Here is a 24,692-nt window from a genome sequence, read left to right on the forward strand (position 1 = left end):
TCGAAGTCTTGAAGTGTGTGTTGATTGACAGACTTGTTAGCGTAGTAAAGCAATGAAAAACTAAAGTTGAGGTACATTCATCATACATCAGCTCTGAGCCTAGGTAAGTTCAAGTAAAAGCTTTTCCAAAGAATGAGAGAGACATACCAAGCTGCTTCAGCCTCTTTCATATTAAGCTAACATCTCATTCATCTCATTCATTTCTTCCAGGCTCTCCGTTAGCAGAAACCATATCCTCCTGTTTCTTTTCCTTCGTTTGGTCTTCTTTAGAAATTCATATGTTTTGTTTTGAAGCGAAAGAGGGGCTTGCATTGGTACTCCATGTCTCCATGAGAACCGGCAGCAGTTAGAAACGTTAGAAATGAATCATATGTAAACACACAGGTTTCTTTCTTAGATACAAAAAAAGCAAGAACAGCAATGATTAAAAGAAACAAAAAAGAAGTCCTGAAACAATCAGCCGAGAGGTACAACAGATTAAAGTTTAAAAAAGGAAGGAGAGAGAAGAAAACGACGTCGATAAAATACAAATCGTTCTGAATTGTAAAGTGCAAGTATAAAAATATTCACATCTAATCTCAAGAAGAAGTCTCGAGCCTCTGTCAATTGTCTTTGTGGAAAAGTGCAACTTGAGAACAGCACGAGTCAAACAGAAAATAAAGGATTCAAAACTAGTATCCGGATAGGTCACGTATAAATCACGTGACTTGAGCCTCAAGATCTCCTCCGTAAGAAAATGGCGACCTCCTCGAGGGCGACAGGGTAGTCCTCCAAGAGAGTTCCCCCGTCGAACACCTGGGCGTTGCGGCTGTCCTGCCACTGAAAGCCCCCGTCGGGCAGGTAAATATTTCTCCGTACTGTCCCCCTCTCTATTACCGGGGCAACAAGGACCTGGAAATACATAATAATAACAACACATTATAGGAAAAGTTCAGGATTTTAAAACTTAATGTTAGATGGTTCCCCACCCTGAAAGTAGTTTATCGGCCTGGAGAAACTGTACTCCATGGTTTGGTTTCCATTAAACAGCCACTAGAAACATTTGCTAACTTTAGCCACCGCTAGCTACAAATCTATGGGAGTGATAGGAGCATGCAACACATGTCTATCCCACTTCTGACATCAACTGTAATAAAGAGACCTAGGGCCTCAGTCTTCTAGGATGGCATTGGCCACTAGTTGATGTTGGTGTTAGAAGTGGAATCCACGGAGGAGACTGTCTGGGATGAATACTGAGGCCCTAGGTCTCTTTCTTACACTTGGAAACCGGGGGGTCTCATTCAGTAGGCCCCAAACGGGATATTTAAAAATAGGTATTTTTATTGAACCTTTTGTTTAAACAGGAAAATCTCATTGAAACCCATTCTTCTTTTACAGGAGAACCCTGCAATCAATCATACACATTTACAAACAATTTAAGAAAAGTAGTTTCATGAAACGACCATAATTTTTTTTTAAACTATTCTCAGTTTAAAGGTGCCCTAGCGGTACCAAAACATCCAATTTGAGAGAGTTCTGGAGATCACTGAAAAACTAAGGTTTAAAAAAACTAAATGCAGATCGACCTAACTCCCAAAAGGATCTCCAGAGTTGGCCATCTCTGAGACCGGGTCTGGTAGCTCGTACGTCTGTAGGTTAACAATGAAGTAAGGTACGGCTGAAGTTCGTGCAAGAGGGCTTTATAAACGGAGGAGGTTGTACCAGAATTTATGCAATAATAATGTTTATTATCGGTGTGCGTCCTTCAATTTGAACCATCCACTTCAATCTTAACCAGCAGAATCAGAACAAGTATAAAACAATGCCACGTCTGAGTGTCATTCGGTCACCTCGTCTCCGATGAGGAACTGGTCATCAATGGTGAAGGTCACGGGGTCATCAGGGCTGAGCCACCACAGGGGCCGGTAAATTGGGCTCCCCGAGGTCATCCAGTCCTCTGCATACCTCGTCACCAGTGGAACCACAAAGTCCTGGTGCCACGCGATGAGAGCCCGCGTCAAGTTCAGCACCTAGGGTGGAGGGACAATCACATAGAAATACACAGAAACAACATACTTTTGAACAATCATTGGAACTGCCAAAGCTGTAAGCAGTGTACTTACTGTACACTGAGGGCCAGTCTTAAACCAGATTAAGCCTTTCCCACTGGGCAAAAACTAATTTGAATCAATGTTGTTTCCAAGTAATTTCAACAAAAGAAATATAATGTAATGACATTGAATCAACGTGGAAAACTGATTGAATTTGAAAAAAGTAATTAACGTAAGGGACTTAAATATTTTTTTCACCCAACTTTTAACCTAAATCCAATGACATGGTGACATGTTTTGTTGATCTGACATGAATTCAGGTTAGTTGACAACTAAATCAAATGTAAATCAAAAATAGAAGTTGAACACGTCTGTGCCCAGCACTTTCAGTGGAGATTTTCCATTGAGCATGTATTTTAGTCCAGGGGTGAGCTTAATCTGGGTGCAGAAACTGGTCCTCATTGTCCATTAAAAGACCTGTAAATGCATTTGAGTTGAGAGAGAGGTGGGCCAAGTTCAGCTGTCCTTCTCAGACATGCAGGAATAAAGAACAGAGCATTGTTAACATTGTGGTCCAACAGTGTCCGTCTCCTCTCTCCGGCTCGGGCCAAACCTCTCGGACATTCCAGGAAGGGTCACACACCCGTGACGGAAACAAAACCCAACCACAACCATAAAACTATGTATTTTGACAAGGGGGGGAAAACATTTGTCGAAATGAATGTGGAAGAATCATAGCCTGGCTATGACTGGGGCTCTAATTGAGAAAACAGGCATGTGGTTTAAACCATGGTTGTATTCCTATTTGGACTCAAAACGGTGATTGATGTAACAGTCTCTGAAGGGTGTTGCGCATGCACGAGCACACACACACACACACACACACACACACACACACACACACACACACACACACACACACACACACACACACACACACACACACACACACACACACACACACACACACACACACACACACACACACACACACACACTATGATGGCCAATGCCAATACACCCAAACACACACGCACACTATGGAAAATGAAGGTAGTCCAAGGTATTTCTCACGACAACACAATAATAGCAGTCTACTGTAATTTGTCATGTGTTATATATCCAGCAGAACAGCACTTAATTCAAGCTCTCTGAGACACAAATGACACCCTACTTCCCATACAATGCACTACTTTTGACCAGAACCACATATGGAGGAATAGGGTGTCATTTGAGATACAGCCAAGGACCGACATGGAAAAACTGCAGTCCCTCAATCACTAACTGACCAATATTTTCACATTTCCCATTTCTCCATAATTGTCATGCAAATTATGTTTCTCTCTGGATATTTTCTCTCTCTCTTCGCTTCCCAAAAGTGGAAAAATGAGTTGATCTCCCTCAGCCCTGTCACACTAGTCAATTACACATGGGAACCTTAATGACTGTAATAAAGTATTTTTCCAAGACTTGTCCTCAAATTCATTATCATTCCTGCCGAAGTGGCTCGCATCATGGCCCGAGAGTGAGAGAGTCATAAATCTAGAGGAAGGCCCTAATGTAGACCAGATGGACTGCTAACCACAGGTGATACTGGGCCAGAGGGAGGGAGGGGGCCAACCGATTGCTCCCATTGACAGAAGGGGGAAAAACACTCTTTCACCACCATCATCACCTCACCCTCTATCCTCTCTAAAAAGACACTGTGCTTTGCTTAAGGCAAAACCTACCCACCCAATCCAGACAATTCCACCCCCTCGCTTCCACTACCACAACCCCCAAACCCCAACACTATCACCCCACCCACCATCATCTCCGAAAAGCCACTGGGCCTAGCTGAAACCCCTTACTTGCATTCTAAATAGTAGGCTCATTGGGTATGAGAAAACAGAACGTTTTATGAGATGTCTTTTTTTTTTTATGGAGTATGTTTTAAATGCCAGGATGTCATACTCATTTTGGCTTTCATCTAGTATGAATTCGCTGCACACTATTGAGGAAGATAATCTTCTTTTCAGATCAATGTGTGTTTGACAACAGCTGATAATCAAATAAGGGGACGTTCCAGAATGAATGAATTGCAGGGAACAACCCAGTTGTGCATTATATGACAACTTCTTAGTATGGATAAGCAATAGTGTGTTGACCAATTTAAGTATTTTGTCTTGCCCATTCCCCCTCAATGGCACACATACACAATCCATCTATCAATTGTCTCAAGGCTTAAAATTCCTTCTTTAACCAGTCTCCTCCCCTTCATCTACACTGATTGAAGTGGATTTAACAAGTGACATCAATAAGGGATCATAGCTTTCACCTGAATTCACCTGGTCAGTCTATATCCTGGAAAGAGCAGGTGAGTTCTTATTGTTTTGTATACTTTGTGTATTTGTTCCGTTTTTACTAAACAGTATTCTGAAATATAATGAACAAAAATAAACGCAACATGCAACAATTTTACTGAGTTAGAGTTCATATAAGGAAATCGGTCAATTGAAATGAATTCATTAGACCCTATGGATTTCACATGACTGGGCAGAGACACAGCTATAGGTGGACCTGGGAGGGCATAGGCCCACCAACTTGGGAGCCAGGCCTAGCCAATCAGAATTAGTTTTTCCCCACAAAAGGGCTTTATTACAGACCGAAATTCTCTTCAGTTTCATCAGCTGTCTGGGTGGCTGGTCTCAGACGATCCAACAGGTGAAGAAGCCGAATGTGGAGGTCCTGGGCTGGCATGTGGTTTGCGGTTGTGTGGCCGGTTGGACGTACTGCCAAATTCTCTAAAACAACGTTGTAGGCGGCTTATGGTAGAGCAATTAACCTTACATTCTCTGGCAACAGCTCTGGTGGACATTCCTGGGGCAAGCATGCCAATTGTACGCTCCCTCAAAACTTGAGACATCGATGGCATTGTGTGACAAAACTGCACATTCTAGAGTGGCCTTTTATTGTTCCCAGCACAAGGTGCACTTGTGTAATGATGTGCACTTGTGTAATGAAAATTATTCAACCAGAAATGTAACTTGTCAATTACGATGATTTAGTGAATACATTTTCAATTGCACACCAATTTTTTGTTGTTGCAATTAAGACAAATTATGCCTACATCAAAGCTACTCTTCTGCAAAAATAAAGTTATTGAAGACTAACTTGTATTTCATTTCCACATTGTAACTGAAAGTGATATGGAATGCCGCAACGTGTGATAGACAATTTAAATATCATTATAAAACAAAGCACTTTGCAAAGCTTGATCTTGTTCATTATTTGAATCAGCTGTGTAGTGCTAGGGCAAAAAAACTAAAACATGCACCCATGGGGTCCCCAGAACCAAGTTTGGGAAATGCTAAGTTAAGATAACGACTTCCAAATAATACGAAATTACTCTCCCATACCACATTTCTTTCCAATTCATTGTTTCTTCAATAAAGTACAATTTGTGCAACTTCATGTGCAACTTTAAATCCTTAAGTGTCTATTGACGCACCTGTGCATCAATCTAAGTAACATAATGACATCAGTTTAAGCTAGAGCTTGGGCTGCGTCTCAATCCACTGCATCCGCCTATATTGGTCTTCCGCATCTGTTGTGGAAGGTGGCTGAGCTACAAACTTGTTTGTCAGACCATGAGACATGAAAACGAAAGGTTTGGCCTATTTTGCTCTACGACCCCCACAAGTGCCTTAATAACAAACTTGTATGTCATCTGTTAATACAAATAAACATTTTAAATTACGAGCCTAGTTGGTTTAGCCACAGAAAAAGGAAGGAATCTTCCCGCTAGCCATGATTGGACGAGATAATGGCTTATGTCTATATTGCTGCTCCACTTTCTGGAGGACCGAGTTTTAAAATCAGGGGAACGCCCGTTGGAAGCAGAGATAGCTAAGGAGATGGAGAAAATATTCCTCAACACAGGGGGCCCCTCAGGGGTGCGTGCTCAGTCCCCTCCTGTACTCCCTGTTCACTCATGACTGCATGGCCAGGCACGACTCCAACAACATCATCAAGTTTGCCGATGACACAACAGTGGTAGGTCTGATTACCGACAACAATGAGACAGCCTATAGGGAGGAGATCAGAGACCTGACCGTGTGGTGCCAGGACAACAACCTCTCCCTCAATGTGATCAAGACAAAGGAGATGGCTATGGACTACAGGAAAAGGAGGACCGAGCACGCCCCCATTCTCATCAACGGGGCTATAGTGGAGCAGGTTGAGAGCTTCAAGTTCCTTGGCGTCCACATCACCAACAAACTATCATGGTTCAAATACACTAAGACAGTTGTGAAGAGAGCACGACAAAGCCTATTCCTTCTCAGGAGACTGAAAAGATATGGCATGGGTCCCCAGATCCTCAAAAGGCTCCACAGCTGCACCATCGAGAGCATCCTGACTGGTTGCATCACTGCCTGGTATGGCAACTGCTCAGCCTCCGACCGCAAGAAACAACAGAGGGTAGTGCGTACGGCCCAGTACATCACTGGGGCCAAGCTTCCTGCCATCCGGGACCTCTATACCAGGCGGTGTCAGAGGAAGGCCCTAAAATTGTCTAAGACTCCAGCCACCCTAGTCATAGGCTGTTCTCTCTGCTACTGCACGGCAAGCAGTACCGGAGCGCCAAGTTTAGGTATAAAAAGCTTCTTAACAGCTTCTACCCCCAAGCCATAAAACTCCCGAACAGCTAATCAAAGGGCTACCCAGACCCCTATTTTACGCTGCTGCTGCTACACTCTGTTTAATATCACTTTAACTCTACCTACATGTACATATTACCTCAATTGCCTCCACTAACCTGTGCCCCCGCACATTGACGCTATACCATTTGATAATCTAGTGGCCAATCTTCGTTGCAATAGGCCCATTGATATCAGTGACCAGCAATGGCGGACTGGCCGTCGGGGGTCGTTTTGACCTGCGGTGAATTGTCAACTTGACCAGCAATAATATAGCAAGGAGGAATGAGTTGACGGAGAATCCACGCATCAGGTGCGACTCTCACTCACTCGCTGCAGTGTCCCCGCGCCAAAAATGACACCAGGTCTCTCCGCGACGCACATAGCAACCGTCTACCTGCCTCTCTACGGATATCATTTTAGACAAGTCGCACGGCGAAATGGACAGTCAGAAGAGGAAAGGTGGAGCAGAGAGGAAGAGAATAAAAAAGAGAAAGGCCCTCACCACAGACGCTGCAAAATAAGCGACATGTTCGCCAGTAAGGGACCAGGTCAGTCAAAAGCACTAGCTAAACCACACACACGACACCCAGCATGGCTAGCTAAGTAGCCTAGCTAATAATAGTGACACAACGGTTGGTAGGCTAAACAGTTTGCACGTCTTACGTCTTCGTGGAGGAATGATATTATAGCAATGAGTGCAACATAGCGATCATAATATAACATTGAAGGCAATATGTTTCAACGAGTGAAAAATAGTAAACCTAGACTATGGACTTGCCAGCATTCAGTCATGACTCATGCCATATAAGCTGGGGAAAGTGCACGTACACTGTACAGCGAAACAGGCTACAGTAACGTAACCATAATACATCCATGAACGTAACACAGTAGCCTGTGTGACATAGCACAGGCAATGACAAAGATAATTAGCACCATTAGTACCAGCATGACAAGTTACTACAATAATATACAGCTCTGGGAAAAAATAACAGGCCACTCCAAATTAAGAGACCACTCCAAATTAAGAGACCACTCCAAATTAACAGACCACTCCAAATTAACAGACCACTCCAAATTAACAGACCACTCCAAATTAACAGACCATGTCACATTCCTGACCTTATTTTCCTTTGTTTAACTTTGTTTAGTTGGTCAGGACGTGAGCTGGGTGGGTAGTCTATGTTATGTGTTTCTATGTTGGGTTAAATGTGTTGCCTGATATGGTTCTCAATTAGGGGCAGGTGTTTGACGTTTCCTCTGATTGAGAACCATATTAAGGTAGGCTGTTCTCACTGTTTGTTTGTGGGTGATTGTCTTCCGTGTCAGTGTTGTTACCACACGGGACTGTTTCGTTTGTTTAGTCGGTTCCTGTTCGTGCGTTCTTTGTGTTCTATAAGTTCTCATGTTCAGGTCTGTCTACGTCGTTTTGTTGTTTTGTAGTTATTCAAGTGTGCTTCGTGTTCGTCTTGTTTAATAAATCAACATGTATTCATCACCAGCTGCGTTTTGGTCCAATCCATGCTCCTCCTCAGACGAGGAGGAGAACAATCGTTACAGACCACTCCAAATTAACAGACCACTCCAAATTAAGAGACCACTCCAAATTAAGAGACCACTCCAAATTAAGAGACCACTCCAAATTAAGAGACCACTCTTAATTTTTCCAGGGCTGTATTAATGTAGCTTACTGATACACTAATGATAGTGAGTATGATAAGAGTATTTTCTTTGTAAAGGTGGAGAAGGAAGCAGCAGCAGCACTAGAGCTTCAGGTGCTCCTGCAGAACTGGAGATGGTGGTCAGTTCAGAGTCAGACTCAGAGCAGGAACCTTCAGGTACAACTTCAGAGCACAAACCTAAACATGTAGGCTATGATTTTAGATTAATATGTACTTTATTTATGAGATTATCAGTAGGACTGTAGTCGGGGGGGGGGGGGGGGGCATACAATCGATGACTGTACAAGTAATACAAGTTTAAATGTAGGTTATTTACAATGTTAATCTCATTCTGCAGAGCAACCAGATGTGCAGAGAGGGAGGTTCAGAGCCCAGTACAGAGAAAATAGAAAGGGACAGCGAAAGCACTGAAAATCCATTTGATTATTTTGCCCGTCCTCAGTCCAAGGATTTTGACTTCTTTTTTCAGTACCACCCAAAACAACCCCTCAGAGTCATTCCCAATGTATTCCACTCCAAAGATGGCACAAACAGAAAATGGCTGACCTACAATGAAGTAACTCACTCCTTGTTCTGCTCAGTATGTCTTGCATTCGCAAAACCTTCAGCCAGTGATAGTGCATGTCAAAGGAGGCATGCAGGCCTGGAAACATGCCCATCAGAAAGTACAGGAACATGAGACAAGCAAGAATCATAGAGAATGTGCAGAAGCCTTTTCCCCTCAGAGCCAGCAAAGCAGACATCCGTACCCTTCTGAGTGATAAGGAAATGTCAGTTCAACGAGACCAGGTCAGAAAGAGGAGGCAGGTCACGGAACGTGTGATTGATGTAGTTTTAAAGTTAGTGGTAAATGTGGGCTTAGCAACAGAGGACACAGACACGAAGCCGCATATAACTTGGAAAACATGGCCGACAGTCATGGCTAGTTTTTTGAGCTGATATTGTTACTAGTGGTAATTACTTCCTGGTTACTCTGAAGCAGCTATGCTATGACTCTTCCTTAACAGGCTGACAAGGGTGAAATAACATTTGCTGTGAGTTAAAGCTTTTGTACAGAGGCTTGTTTTTTGGACTTTCATATTATACTTGCAGTTATGTAGCCAATGTTCAATTTCATTGACTCAGTGTATAGTTGTGTTTATTGTGTGCTGTTGGCTTTATGGGCACCAGTGAGGGAACATTGTAATCTACATTTTTTTTGTAGAGGAGTGCTTTTTTGACTTTTGTATTATACTTACTTATACATTGTTGTAGCTAATGTTCAAGTTCCGTTACTGTGTGCGTGTGGAGTTTTTTGATACTTTTGATATGCTTGATGCTTGAATATAAAGATAATCATTTGAACATTTGAGCCAACTCTGTATATCTCATTCTCTTTCTAAAAAGTGTAGGCTAATTGTTTTGTGTGTCTAGCCTTGTACATTTGTATGTGCTATGATTGGTGTATTCCTAGTGAGTTTTTGAGGGTGCACCCATAGCCATAGCATACCTTGAAAACTCAGTGTTCAGATAGGATACTTTTTGGTCAGTCCCAAATGTTTGTATTTTGTAATGTGGATAACTTTCTTCCCAGATGAACATAGTGGCCAAATTTATAACTAGTTTGGAACCCGTTACATCAACAAATAGGGTTAGCCTACAAAATTAGCGGTCTGGTGGTTTGCGTGAACAGGGTGGCCTTGGATGGAGTCAAATTCCCGGCCTGAATTATTGTTTCAGTCCGCCCCTGGTGACCAGATACTCTGAGACTACCCTTGGAGCCCTAATCCCTTGTTTTCCTTGCCCATTAGGTGAAGTGTATATTTCTGATGTCCATCAGAGAGGTGAGGATGGGGAGTGATCCAGTATCATGCAGGGAACGCGAGAGGGGAGAGAGGGAGGGAGAGAGAAAGGCCTAGGTTTGGATAGACCCAGAGACAATGTGCTCAATGTACTCTAAACACTTCCACAATCAAACAAAAGTGACTGACAAAAAGACAGACAGATGGACTGATGGATGAACGCGGTGGGAAAAGCACTGAGTGACCCAGAGGCAAAGGGAGAGGCTGCTGGATCAATAAACACACTATCAGAAAATCAGGCCTCCACTGACAGAGCACACACACCGTAACCCTAAACACACTAGCTAAACTATCCTATAAGAATGGAAGAACATCTCTCCAGCACATCGAATTGGCCAAATTCACTCCCCACCTCTCCACTGTGATAGGAATGTGTGGTGGTGAGTATGTAAAAAGGTCTTTGGTCTAAAGTCCCAAATATTGTAGTCTTACAGGAGGTCTGACCATTTGGGGTGTTTGTGTGTATGACGGTTCAGGGTTGCATTTTCCAACTAGGAGTTTTGAAAACCCTGGGAATGTTTTTGAAATGTTGAAACCCTATTTGGAGTCTTTGTGGTGTCTTGTGAGGGTGGTGTTCACTCACCCGGTCCTCCCCACAGACCCAGGGAGGCGTCTCAAAGCTGATGACGGGGAGGAAGGCTACAATCTGCAGCCACCTGATGAACAGTTCCTCGTCAGTCACCAGCTCCCCAGATAGAGAACCACCTGGAAGAAAGAAAGAGATGGGGGGGGGGGGGGGGGGGGGGGGGTATGTAGGGGAAGGGTGTGGGGGGAGAGAGAGAGTTAGAATTTAGCAAACCAGCTTGCTATGCCCATATACTGTAGAGGTAGACGGATATTTCACTGGAGGCGTGAAATCCAACAGTTATTAATATAGCCTTTTAGTCTGAGAGGGTGATAGGAGTTAGCGTGATTTCCAGCCCATCTATCCTTCCTCTCTCTGACAGATTTCTGTTTTCTCCACATCAAAGTAAATACTTGTCTGATATGTTCTCTAACCGGAATTCAGAGTATTTTGGGAATATGTTTTTTTTGTTGCCAAAGCCCAAGGATGTTTCACCTTTGGGAATATGCAGTCGTCCAGAATATCAAAGGTGGTCCGATGGATGTTCATTTAAATAGAATCAGATCTGACTGCAGACTTTATGGCAGAAATAGCAGTGAACCCATGACCAAACCATCTCAAAATAACTTCAAATCAAGTCATTGATCAACACAATTCATTCAAGAGATGATTTGGGCGGCCTCCTGAGTGGCGCAGGCATCACTACAGACCCGGGTTCGATCCCAGTGTGTCACAGTGTGTCACAGCCGGCCCAGCGTCGTCCGGGTTAGGGGAGGGTTTGGCCGTCCAGGATGTCCTTGTCCCATCGCGCTCTAGCAACTACTTGTGGCAGGCCGGGCACCTGCAAGCTGACTTCGGTCACCAGCTGTACAGTGTTTCCTCCGACACATTTGTGCGGCTGGCTTCCGGGTTAAGCGAGCAGTGTGTCAAGAAGCAGTGTGGCTTGGCAGGGTCGTGTTACGGAGGACGCATGGCTCTCGACCTTCGCCTCTCCCGAGTCTGTACGAGAGTTGCAGCGATGGTACAATACTGTAACTAAACTAAAGTGTGGATTGCAGTCCCTCCCTGTCCATTGACTGCTTTCAGGGCAAGGAAACAAATATGATAACATGTACTTTTGCTGAACTTTCCCTTTACACAGGACTATCCAAACAATATAAAAGCAGTGAGCTACTGAATCAGACTTACTGTATTCTATAGACTGACTATCTCAGGGTATAACTGACTGATAGTTCTGCTTAAAGGTATGGATTGATAAATCGATTGATGAATAGAGCGAGCGAATGAATGAGTGAGTGAGTCAACATTCACTCGTTTGCTTGCTTGATCACGAGCAAGAGGGTGAGTGTCTTTGGTACAACAATCTGAACCGAAGGTATAGTGATGGTGAGTAGCTGTGGTATTACCTACTGCGTCGGGAATGAGTAAGTTGTACCCCAGCAGAGTGTGGTGCAGCAAGGAGGGAATGAGGCCCTTCAGTCCAGAGGAGCTCCAGTCAGACTGCAAAGGAGGCATCCGCACAAACACAGGCTTGTGACTTGACCTGGGGGAAGAGAGATAGATGATAGTTATGCATATTGTCAGTGTATTGCGAGTGTGTGTGCGAGTGTCCTCCCTCAGCCCTCACCTCGTCCCTGCATTCATGATAGCCGACTCTTCTATCCTGGCTGCCACATCTGCCAGTTGGCCAATATACTGGTCTCCCCCGCCCAGGTCAAGCGGGTTCCCCTCCGCCCCCTCCAGATGGATGTACTCCATTCCCAGACGGGCCTGCAGCAAGCCCACCCGGTCCAGGAACCAGCTGACCGCCTCTGGGTTGCTGATGTTCAGTTTCACGCAGAACTGCCCTCGCCACTGGGTCAGCACAGGCACCTGGAAAGAGAGAGAGTGGATTGGGCAATATGTCATTGTATGGCCTTTACATACTTAAAACATTAGAACATGCCAGACTTGGACATTCCCTGAAGAGGACAAGCAGGAAATAAACACCACAATAAATATCAAATGCAAAGATGCCATTTATTTTCTTTTTTCTTTTTTAAAATTTTTATCATCCAGATAACAACCTCCCGCCACCCCATCACAACGGACACCTCCCTCAGGTCCAATGGATCTCCCATTTACACTCATCGGGAAAAAACGATGCTAAGTAGAACCATATAGCGTTCTTTGGCTTGTCCCGATAAGGGTTTTTTGTAAAGGGTTCCCCTGTCTTCCAAAAAAGGTTATTCGTATGAAAACGGTTCATGATAAAATAAAACTATCCCTTCGCAAAGAACCCTTTTGTAATCCTTTTTTTTTTTGTAATCCTTTTTCCTTTTTTTCCCCAGGGCAGGTGAGGGTTGGCTGGCCTAGGCTGCTTACCAGTCGCCCCTGTGGGGCTACGGGGAGGCTGAGCCAATAGGCCTCAGTGCCGTCCAGCAGGGACTTGTGGAACTGGGTGGTGTCCACGCTCAGGAACGGGGACAGGGTGATGGAAATGTTTAGAAGCTTGATCAGTGAGAGGTCCCTGAAGTCCCTGGTCTGTCTCTTGGATGTCCCCCTTTTCCTGCTGGTGCGGTAATCATGGTCCTGTAAGGAGAGAGAAAGAGAGATATTGGAGCAGAAGACTGGAAAAGAGACAATGCAGGATATGAACTGGGAACTGAAGAAGACCATGTCGGTCAAAACATTGTGATCATATCACCGAAGCTTCATAAAAAAAATTGCGTTTGGGAGCTGACTTTTTTTCTTTTCCTTTTTCTTTTTTCTTTGAAAATTAGAACCTGATTGAAAACAAGAGGTTGCCGCTTTGCTTGCTGACAAAGTTTCCGTTTTTTTAATTGAAGTTACTTGTTTAAGGTAGACCTAATCTTCATCACTTCAATGAATACATTTCAAAGTAAGCCATGTACAAGAACAGCTACAGTATCAAATAATAATAATAATATGGTTGAAACATAACCAAGAAAGGGACACTGAAGGACAGACAAAAGAACAGAAATTCCACTATTCTAAATTCTACTATTGAGTAAAGTAGCTGACTCATGCTGCCTTTGGACTCCGTGGCTGCTATAACTACTAGGTAAAGATGTAACTATGGCAATATGACCTCTGCCACGACTGTTTAACATCTCATTTAATCATCTGGTGATTAGACGTGAGAAAAAAAGGGCGAAGGGGATTTCTGCTTATGTAATGGCATAACTAAGAAAGCCTTTAAAAAAAAATAAAAGTTGACCTTTTGAGCTTGACACCATGAGGTCAACCATTACACAGTAATTATGACACTTTTGCCTATTTAGACACTTCATAAGCAAATATCACGAAGGGTGGAAAAAGGGTTGTACCGCATTTGACAGAGCAACAGATGTAAGGACTGAGTATATCCCCTTTAATGTAGCTTGTAAATTATTTGAGAAACATCTACCGATATGTAGTGCTTATATAGACTTTATGAATACTCTATAAAGTCTTTACAAGTTGTTTTTCATTTAAAGGGAGACCAATAGTCCCTTATAGTATTTATCATACTAGCGTAAGTCGCTCTGGAATAAGAGCCTGTGCTAAATGACTAAAATGTAAATGTACCATTGAATAATGCTTATCTAACAAATGTATGATCCGATTGTATTTTGTTTGGCCAACCTTACATTGCACAGAGTTTTTTCAGCAATAAAAGGCAGAAACCTGGCAGTCCTATTTAATATCCCAATTCGCTCTACGCCAAGTTGTTGTTCCAACTCAAGAGTCCGTTGTATAAAAGCTAATATGGAAACTAGAAAATAAAACGTGTGGCTTGACTGATAACTCATGAATACTTGTAAAAATATAACGAGAGAGAAGCACAGTCCTTGCAGCAATTCATTGTTGCCGTTCACATTCACACTTACTCTACTTTGCCAATCGTGCCAAAGTTTCCATACGCTGACTGTACCCTTGGATTATTTGACGTTATTAGCAAAGTGAACTGGGTGGCCCTCGGCAACTGTAGAACGCCCTTTGATCAAGTTGAAAAAACTTTAAATCCGCTTAAGAGACGCTCTTGTTCTGAATCTAAAAAATATTATCCTTCTCTTTCTCTCGCAATGTTTCTTTCTCCATTATAATTATTTTATTTCACTTCTTGGTCTATCTCTCCGTCCCTTACTTTCTCCACCTCTGTCTCCCTCTCTCCCTCTTTCTCTCTGTTTCTCCCATCTCACACCCTCTCTGTCCCTCTATCCGCTCCCTCTCTCTCTCCCTAATTCTCTCTCTCTCCATCTCCCTTCCATCTGTGGGAAAGTGACTGGAGATGGAATGCGAACCTGGTGTGTTATGATAGACAGTGAATTTAGAATAACAGGAGATGAACTGGCGACTCCTCTCCCATGTAGCTGAGGCAGATCACTGCACTAGCTAGGTGTCAGGTTCACCTAAACTAGTTTCTCTTGGCTCCCTGCCCCGCCTAGCCCAGCCTCAGTCAAACATCTCGGCTGTCCGACTATCAGCCGGGGGCATAGGACTATTTTTCTTCCTACAGATGTATTTGTTTTAATGAGATGTCAAAGTATTGCAGACACCGGGGGGTAGTACCTGACCAGCACAACTCAACAACTAAGCCGTTACACCAAGATATCAAATACATTTTTGTCACATGAAATGCGTACTTACAAGCCCTTAACCAACACTGCAGTTTTAAGAAAATCGAGTTAGAAAATATATATACTATATACTAAATAAACTAAAGTAAAAATAATAATAAATAAAGTAACACAATAAAATAACAATAATGAAGCTATATACAGGGGGTACTGATACCGAATCAATGTGCGGGGGTACAGGCTTGTAACGTTCGTCTAATTCCTCCTCCTCGGATGAGGAGGAGCATGGATTGGACCAACACGCAGCGAGGTATGAAGACATGGATGAATTTATTAAACAAGACGAACACTGACACGAACTACACTTGAATAACTACAAAACAACAAAACGACGTAGACAGACCTGAACATGAGAACATACAATAACACGAAGAACGCACGAACAGGAACAGACTAACCTTACGAATGAACAAACGAAACAGTCCCGTGTAGTGCAACGGACACAGACACAGGAACAATCACCCACAAACAAACAGTGAGAACAGCCTACCTTAATATGGTTCTCAATCAGAGGAAACGTCAAACACCTGCCTCTAATTGAGAACCATGTTAGGCAACACATTTAACCCAACATAGAAACACATAACATAGAATGCCCACCCCAACTCACGCCCTGACCAACTAAACACATACAAAAACAACAGAAAACAGGTCAGGAACGTGACAAGGCTAGTAGAGGTAGGGGTAAAGTGACTATGCATAGATAATATGAGTAGGACTGTTGGACATCTCTTATGACCCGAAAAGAGCTTCTGGACATCAGAACTGCGATTGCTCACCTAAAACTGGACAAAGAGTTCTTCTTCAATGAGTCGGACGGGAGGGATATAATACAGACACCTGACCAGGCCCAGATCTCGGTTATTCGCTGGAGAAGGAAACGCAGATTTCGTGGAAGGAGATCAGGGTGCCTTGTGAGGATCAGGCAACGAGTGGCTAATCTGCCCATGCCTCCAGTCCTGCTAGCTAACGTTCAGTTGCTGGAAAATAAATGGGACGAACTGAAAACACGTTTATCCTACCAACGGGACATTAAAAACTGTAATATCTTATGTTTCACCGAGTCGTGGCTGAACGACGACATTAAGAACATACAGCTGGCGGGTTAAACACTCTTTCGGCAGGACAGACGAGCAGCCTCTGATAAGACACGGGGCGGGGGCCTATGCTTTTATGTAAACAGCTGGTGCACGATATCTAAGGACGTCTCGAGGTTTTGCTCGCCGGAGGTAGAGTGTCTCATAAGCTGTAGACCACACTATCTACCTAGAGAGTTTTCATCTGTATTTCTCGTAGCTGTCTACATACCCCCACAGACTGATGCTGGCACTAACACCACACTCAATGAGCTGTATACCGCCATAAGCAAACAGGAAAACGCTCATCCAGAGGAGACACTCCTACTGGCCGGGGACTTTAATGCACGGAAACTTAAATCAGTTTTACCTAATTTAAATGTGCAACCAGAGGTAAAAAAAATTACTCCACACACAGAGACACGTACAAAGCTCTCCCTCGCCCTCCATTTGGCAGATTTGACCACAATTCTATCCTCCTGATTCCTGCTTACAAGCAAAAATTAAAGCAGGAAGCACCAGTGACTAGATCAATAAAAAAGTGGTCAGATGAAGCAGATATAAAGCTATAGGTCTGTTTTGCTAGCACAGACTGAAATATGTTCCGGGATTCCTCCGATGACATTGAGGAGTACACCACATCAGTCATTGGCTTCATCAATAAGTGCATCGATGAAGGTGTCCCCACAGTGACCGTACTTACAACCAGAAGCCATGGATTACAGGCAACATCGGCACTGAGCTAAAGGCTAGGGCTGCCGCTTTCAAGAAGCGGGACTCTAATCTGGAAGCTTATAAGACATCCCGCTATGGCCTCCAACAATCCATCAAACGTCAATACAGGAATAAGATCGAATCGTACTACACCGGCTCCGACGCTCGTCGGATGTGTCTGCAAACTATTACAGACTACAAAGGCAAGCACAGCCGAGAGCTGCCCAGTAACACGAGCCTACCAGATGAGCTAAATAACTTCTATGCTTGCTTCGAGGCAAGTAACACTGAAACATGCATGAGAGCATTAGCTGTTCCGGACGACTGTGTGATCACGCTCTCCGCAGGTGATGTGAGAAAGACCTTTAACCTCTCTTGGGTAGGGGGCAGTATTTTCACGTCCGGATGAAAAGCGTGCCCAAAGTAAACTGCCTGTTACTCAGGCCCAGAAGCTAGGATATGCATATAATTGGTCGATTTGTATTAATCTGTGAGTATAACAGAACTGCTATGGCAGGCGAAACCCCGAGGCGAAACCCCCCCCCCCCCAAACAAATTCAGCCTACCACTGTTTTCAATGGCTGTCACTTTTATTATAAGGTGAAAACGTCCCAGATTGCAGTTCCTAGGGCTTCCACTAGATGTCAACAGTCTTTAGAAAGAGTTTCATGCTGGTTTTTGGAAAAATTTGCCAGAAATTGTAGTTCTTCTAGGTGGCTCCCATTTTGGCTGAAGTGTTTCCAAGCGCGTGGAAGAGATCGCGTTCTTTGGTATTTTTCTCCGGTAAAGACAATAACGATTCTCTGTCTTAAATGTTATCATTTATTTACGTATTAGGGTACCTTAGGGTTTGATTATAAACGTTGTTTGACTTGTTTGGAAAAGTTTATTAGTAACGTTTTGGATTCATTTTGTATGCATTTTGATGGAGGGAAACTGGGTGGATTATTGACTGAAGCGTGCCAGCTAAACTGAGGTTTTATAGATATAAAGAAGGACATTATCAAACAAAAGGACCATTTGTGATGTATCTGGGACCTTTTGGAGTGCCAACAGAAGAAGATCATCAAAGGTAAGGCATTTATTATAGCGCTATTTCTGACTTTCGTGGCGCACCTGCCTGGTTGAAATATGTTTTTCATGTGTTTGTACACGGGGCGCTGTCCTCAGATAATCGCATGATGTGCTTTCGCCGTAAAGCCTTTTTGAAATCTGACACAGCGGCTGGATTAACAAGAAATTAAGCTTAATTTTGATGTATTACACTTGTGATTTTATGAAAGTTAAATATTTATAATTCTGTAGTTTGAACGCTACCGTCGCTACCGTCCCACCTGCCCATAAGAAGTTAAACAGGTAATAATTCACAAGGCCGCAGGGCCAGATGGATTACCAGGACGTGTACTCCGAGCATGCGCTGACCAACTGGCAAGTGTCTTTACTGACATTTTCAACTTCTCCCTGTCTGAGTCTGTAATACCAACATGTTTCAAGCAGACCAGCATAATCCCTGTGCCCAAGAACACTAAGGTAACCTGCCTAAATGACTACCGACCTGTAGCACTCACGTCTGTAGCCATGAAATGCTCTGAAAGGCTGGTCATGGCTCACATCAACACCACTGTCCCAGAAACCCTAGACCCACTCCAATTAGCATACCGCACCAACAGATCCACAAATGATGCATTCTCTATTGGACTCCACACTGCCCTTTCACACCTGGACAAAAGGAACACCTATGTGAGAATGCTATTCACTGACTACAGCTCAGCGTTCAACACCATAGTACCCTCAAAGGTCATCACTAAACTAAGGAACCTGGGACTAAACACCACCCTCTGCAACTGGATCCTGGACTTCCTGACGGGCCGCCCCCAGGTGGTAAGGGTAGGTAACAACACATCCGCTACGCTGATCCTCAACACGGGGGCCTCTCAGGGGTGCGTGCTCAGTCCCCTCTTGTACTCCCTGTTCACTCATGACTGCAATGACAACAACCTCTTCCTCAACGTGATCAAGACAAAGGAGATGATTGTGGACAACAGGAAAAGGAGGACCGAGCACGCCCCCATTCTCATCGACGGGGATGTAGTGGAGCAGGTTGAGAGCTCCAAGTTCCTTGGCATCTACATCACCAACAAACTAACATGGTCTAAGCACACCAAGACAGTCGTGAAGCAGACACAACTAAACCTATTCCCCCTCAGGAGACTGAAAAGATTTGGCATGGGTTCTCAGATCCTCAAAAGGTTTTACAGCTGCACCATCGAGAGCATCCTTCACGATTAAATGTTCAGTAGTCTTATGGCTTGTGGGTAGAAGCTGTTAAGGAGCCTTTTGGACTTAGACTTAGCGCTCCTCTACCACTTACCGTGTGGTAGCAGAGAGAACAGTCTATGATTTGGGTGAATGGAGTCTTCGACAATTCTTTAGGCCTTCCTCTGGCACCGCCTAGTATATAGGTCCTGGATGGCAGGAAGTGTGACCCAGTGATGTACTGGGCTGTACACACTACCCTCTGTTGTGCCTCACGGTCGGATGGCGAGCAGTTGCTATACCAGGCGGTGATGCAACCGGTCAGGATGCTCTCGATGTTGCAGCTGTAGAACTTTTTGAGGATCTTGGGACCCATGCCAAATATTTTCAGTCTCCTGAGGGGGAAAGGCATTGTCGTGCGCTCTTCACAACGTTTTTGGTGTGTTTGGACCATGATAGTTTGTTGGTGATGTGGACACCAAGGAACTTGAATCTCTCGACCCGCTCCACTACAGCCCCATCGATGTGAATGGGGGCGTGTTCGGCCCTCCTTTTTCTGTAGTCCATGATCATCTCCTTTGTCTTGCTCACGTTGAGGGAGGGCTTGTTGTCCTGGCACCACAAACACACATCCGAACCTCTCGACTTGTTTGTGAGGTGCTGTTGGGCTAATACAGTTTGCTATACTACCCCTTATTTTGAAAAACCTTTTTGGGAGTAGCCTCGAGCAGGACTCAAACCTGGGTCCAGCAACTGTCAATCAAACACCTTGGAGGGTCAAAATGAAGACGAGAGAGGAGGCGAGGGTAACACTTTATTTTTCAGGCCGCTGCTTACCAGGTAGTTAATTAGAAACTGCTTGTTATAATGGTAACCGTTTGGGTTGAATTCTTTGACGTAAGGAGAGGAGAGAAGGGACATACCATGTCGGCGAGGAGGGCAGTGGAATGTTCGTTGAGGCTGATGGCCCCCTCTCCCAGCTGGTGTCTCCTCAGACGGTTGGAGAAGGTCCTCAACTCCCTCTCTACCTTTGGCCCTGAGTCCACACTGGCCAGAAGCTTCCAGAAAGGCAACCTGGATGGGGGACGGATGGACAGACAGATAGATATTTGGTCAATGAGACCAAAATTCTAACTTGAGGTCCACATGCATACGTTTTTGACATCAATGCGTTACGCATCAATTATGCGACTGCTGAGTTAAACGCGCAGGCATCTCAAGTTAGGATTCCAACTGAAATGGACATTTGTGTGATCTCGTTGGGTTTCAATCAATCCGCGCTAGCTGACACCCACATAGCTGGTGTCTTGGCAGTGTTGGAAGTGGAACTGCGTTAGAGCTGTCATATCCATAAGCGGCAACCGGCGTCATACCAATCGTAGACATTGCCTGTGGATGCATCTAGTCGCGTTATGAATAGGTAATGATCTCCATCCATAAATTATCACAGATAGCTAGATTTTATGTTAAATGGCCACTGTCATCTAAATTAAATGTAATACAATTCAGGAAGACGAAGATGAGGGAGTTGTACCATAAGACGTCCATGTTGGGCAGCTCCCTGCTGGGCGATGAGAGCTGCTGCAGCACCTCCTGGTGTACAGCCCTGATGTTGTGGCCCACGCACACAGTGTACTGAAGCGGAGTGCGCTCCAGGCTGGAGGGAGACTGCAGGCAAAAATGCTGTCGGCTCTCCATTCCCACCTGAAGAGGAACATCTGGGGACACCAGCACTGCTACACCTGGAGGAGAGAGAGAGACTCAGGTTAAGATCTATAGTAAATATAGTAAATTAACCTGTCTCTTCTTTCTGGGGAGGCTCACATTGCTTGGAAGGCAGCCACGGTTTGTCCTTTATTTAAAGGGGGAGATAAAGCTGATCCTAACTGTCATAGGCCTATTTCTATTTTGCCCTGTTTATCAAAAGTGTTGAAAAAACTTGTCAATAATCAACTGACTGGCTTTCTTGATGTCTATAGTCTTCTCTCTGGTATGCAATCTGGTTTCCGCTCAGGTTATGGATGTGTCACTGCAACCTTAAAGGTCCTCAATGAGATGTCACCATTGCCCTTGACTCTAAGTAACGTTGTCCTGATATTTTTATTGACTTGGCCAAAGCTTTTGATACGGTAGACCATTCCATTCTTGTGGGCCGGCTAAGGAGTATTGGTGTCTCTGAGGGGTCTTTGGGCTGGTTTGCTAACTACCTCTCTCAAAGAGTGCATTGTATAATGTTAGAAATTCTGCTTTCTCAGCCACTGCCTGTCACCAAGGGAGTACCCCAAGGCTCTATCCTAGGCCCTGTGCTCTTCACAATTTACACCAACAACATAGCTCAGGCAGTAGGAAGCTCTCTCATCCATTTATATGCAGATGATAGAGTCTTATACAGAGTCTTATACTCAGCTGGCCCCTCCCCGGATTTTGTGTTAAATGCTCTACAACAAAGCTCTCTTAGTGTCCAACAAGCTTTCTCTACCCTTAACCTTGTCCTAAATACCTCCAAATCAAACGTAATGTGGTTTGGTAAGAAGAATACCCATCTTCCCACAAGTGTTATTCCTACCTCTGACGGGGTAGAGCTTGAGGTAGTCACCTTATACAAGTACAGTCGTGGCCAAAAGTTTTGAGAATGACACAAATATTAATTTTAACAAAGTCTGCTGCCTCAGTTTGTATGATGGCAATTTGCATATACTCCAGAATGTTATGAAGAGTGATCAGATGAATTGCAATTAATTGCAAAGTCCCTCTTTGCCATGCAAATGAACTGAATCCCCAAAAAACATTTCCACTGCAATTCAGCCCTGCCACAAAAGGACCAGCTGACATCATGCCTGTCACGTTCCTGACCTGTTTTCTCTTGTTTTGTATGTGTTTATTGGTCAGGGCGTGAGTTTTGGGTGGGCAGTCTATGTTTTCTGTTTCTATGTTGGTTTTGGGTTGCCTGGTATGGCTCTCAATCAGAGGCAGGTGTTTGACGTTTCCTCTGATTGAGAGTCATATTAAGGTAGGTTGTTCTCACTGTTTGTTTGTGGGTGGTTGTCTCCTGTGTCTGTATGTATGTTCGTGCCACACGGGACTGTAGCGTTGGTTTGTAGTCTGTACCTGTTTCGTGCGTTCTTCGTGTATTTGTAGTTCTCATGTTTTAGGTCAGTCTACGTCGTTTTGTTGTTTTGTATTTACCAAGTGTTTTTTCGTGTTCGTCTTCGTCTTTAAATAAATCTATTATGTCATCATACCTCGCTGCACATTGGTCTTCCGATCCCTCTCTCCTCTCCTCGTCCGAGGAGGAGGAGGAATTAGAGTTCCGTTACAATGCCAGTGATTCTCTCGTTAACACAGGTGTGAGTGTTGATGAGGACAAGGCTGGAGATCACTCTGTCATGCTGATTGAGTTCGAATAACAGACTGGAAGCTTCAAAAGGAGGGTTGTTCTTGGAATCATTGTTCTTCCTCTGTCAATCATGGTTAACTGCAAGGAAACACGTGCTGTCATCATTGCTTTGCACAAAAAGGGCTTCACAGGCAAGGATATTGCTGCCAGTAAGAATGCACCTAAATCAACCATTTATTGGATCATCAAGAACTTCAAGGAGAGTGGTTCAATTGTTGTGAAGAACGCTTCAGGGCACCACCAGTACAGAGCTTGCTGAGGAATGGCAACAGGCAGGTGCATCTGCACGCACAGTGAAGCGAAGACTTTTGGAGGATGGCCTGGTGTCAAGAAGGGCAGCAAAGAAGCCACTTCTCTCTAGGAAAAACATCAGGGACAGACTGATATTCTGCAAAAGGTACAGGGATTGGACTGCTGAGGACTGGGGTAAAGTCATTTTCTCTGATGAATCAACTTTCTGATTGTTTGGGGCATCCGGAAAAAAGCTTGTCAGGAGAAGACAAGGTGAGCGCTACCATCAGTCCTGTGTCATGCCAACAGTAAAGCATCCTGAGACCATTCATGTGTGGGGTTGCTTCTCAGCCAAGGGAGTGGGCTCACTCACAATTTTGCCTAAGAACACAGCCATGAATAAAGAATGGTACCAACACATCCTCCGAGAGCAACTTCACACATCCCATGAGAGCAACTTCTCCCAACCGTCCAGGAACAGTTTGGTGATGAACAATGCCTTTTCCAGCATGATGGAGCACCTTACCATAAGGCAAAAGTGATAACTAAGTGTCTCGGGGAACAAAACATCGATATTTTGGGTCCTTGGCCAGGAAACTCGCCAGACCTTAATTCCATTGAGAACTTGTGGTCAATCCTCAAGAGGCGGGTGGACAAACAAAAACGCACAAATTCTGACAAACTCCAAGCATTGATTATGCAAGAATGGGCTGCCATCAGTCAGGATGTGGCCCAGAAGTTAATTGACAGCATGCCAGGGCGGATTGCAGAGGTCTTGAAAAAGAAGGGTCAACACTGCAAATATTGACTCTTTGCATCAACTTCATGTAATTGTCAAAAAAAGCCTTTGACACTTATGAAATGCTTGTAAATATACATCAGTATTCCATAGTAACATCTGACAAAAATATCTAAAGACACTGAAGCAGCAAACTTTGTGGAAATGAATATTTGTGTCATTCTCAACACTCAACACGCTAGACGGTGCACTGTCCTTCTCTCAGCACATATCAAAGCTGCAGGCTAAAGTTAAATCTAGACTTGGTTTCCTCTATCATAATCGCTCCTCTTTCATCCCAGCTGCCAAAATAACCCTCATTCAGATGACCATCCTACCCATGCTAGATTACGGAGACATAATTTATGGATAGGCAGAAAAAGGTGCTCTCGAGCGGCTAGATGTTCTTTACCATTCGACCATCAGATTTGCCACCAATGCTCGTTATAGGACACATCACTGCACTCTCTACTCCTCTTTAAACTGGTCATCTCTGTATACCTGTCGCAATACCCACTGGTTGATGCTTATTTATAAAACCCTCTTAGGCCTCACTCCCCCCTATCTGAGATATCTACTGCAGCCCTCATCCTCCACCTACAACACCCGTTCTGCCAGTCACATTCTGTTAAAGGTCCCCAAAGCACACACATCCCTGGGTTGCTCCTCTTTTCAGTTCGCTGCAGCTAGCGACTGGAACGAGCTGCAACAAACACTCAAACTGGACAGTTTTATCTCAATCTCTTCATTCAAAGACCCAATCATGGACAGTCTTACTGACAGCTGTGGCTGCTCTATGTGATGTATTGTTGTCTCTACCG

At 44.1% G+C, this 24,692-nt stretch overlaps 1 protein-coding gene across 1 annotated transcript in view; it reads right to left on the reverse strand.

The window, feature by feature from the left end:
* Nucleotides 1-714: 714 nt before the first annotated feature.
* si:ch211-236l14.4 (SITS-binding protein) overlaps nt 715-24,692 on the reverse strand; it is a 75,576-nt gene continuing 51,598 nt past the window's right edge. The window contains exons 3-10 of the mRNA XM_039017969.1: nt 21,000-21,207; nt 20,389-20,539; nt 13,162-13,368; nt 12,425-12,669; nt 12,204-12,340; nt 10,816-10,937; nt 1,830-2,009; nt 715-891 (exon numbers count right to left, since the gene is read on the reverse strand). Of these exons, the coding sequence (XP_038873897.1) occupies nt 715-891; nt 1,830-2,009; nt 10,816-10,937; nt 12,204-12,340; nt 12,425-12,669; nt 13,162-13,368; nt 20,389-20,539; nt 21,000-21,207 (1,427 nt within the window). The remainder of the gene's footprint in view (nt 892-1,829; nt 2,010-10,815; nt 10,938-12,203; nt 12,341-12,424; nt 12,670-13,161; nt 13,369-20,388; nt 20,540-20,999; nt 21,208-24,692) is intronic.

The sequence above is a fragment of the Salvelinus namaycush genome, chromosome 21 (genome assembly GCF_016432855.1).
Source record: "Salvelinus namaycush isolate Seneca chromosome 21, SaNama_1.0, whole genome shotgun sequence".
Taxonomy (NCBI): Eukaryota; Metazoa; Chordata; class Actinopteri; order Salmoniformes; family Salmonidae; genus Salvelinus; species Salvelinus namaycush.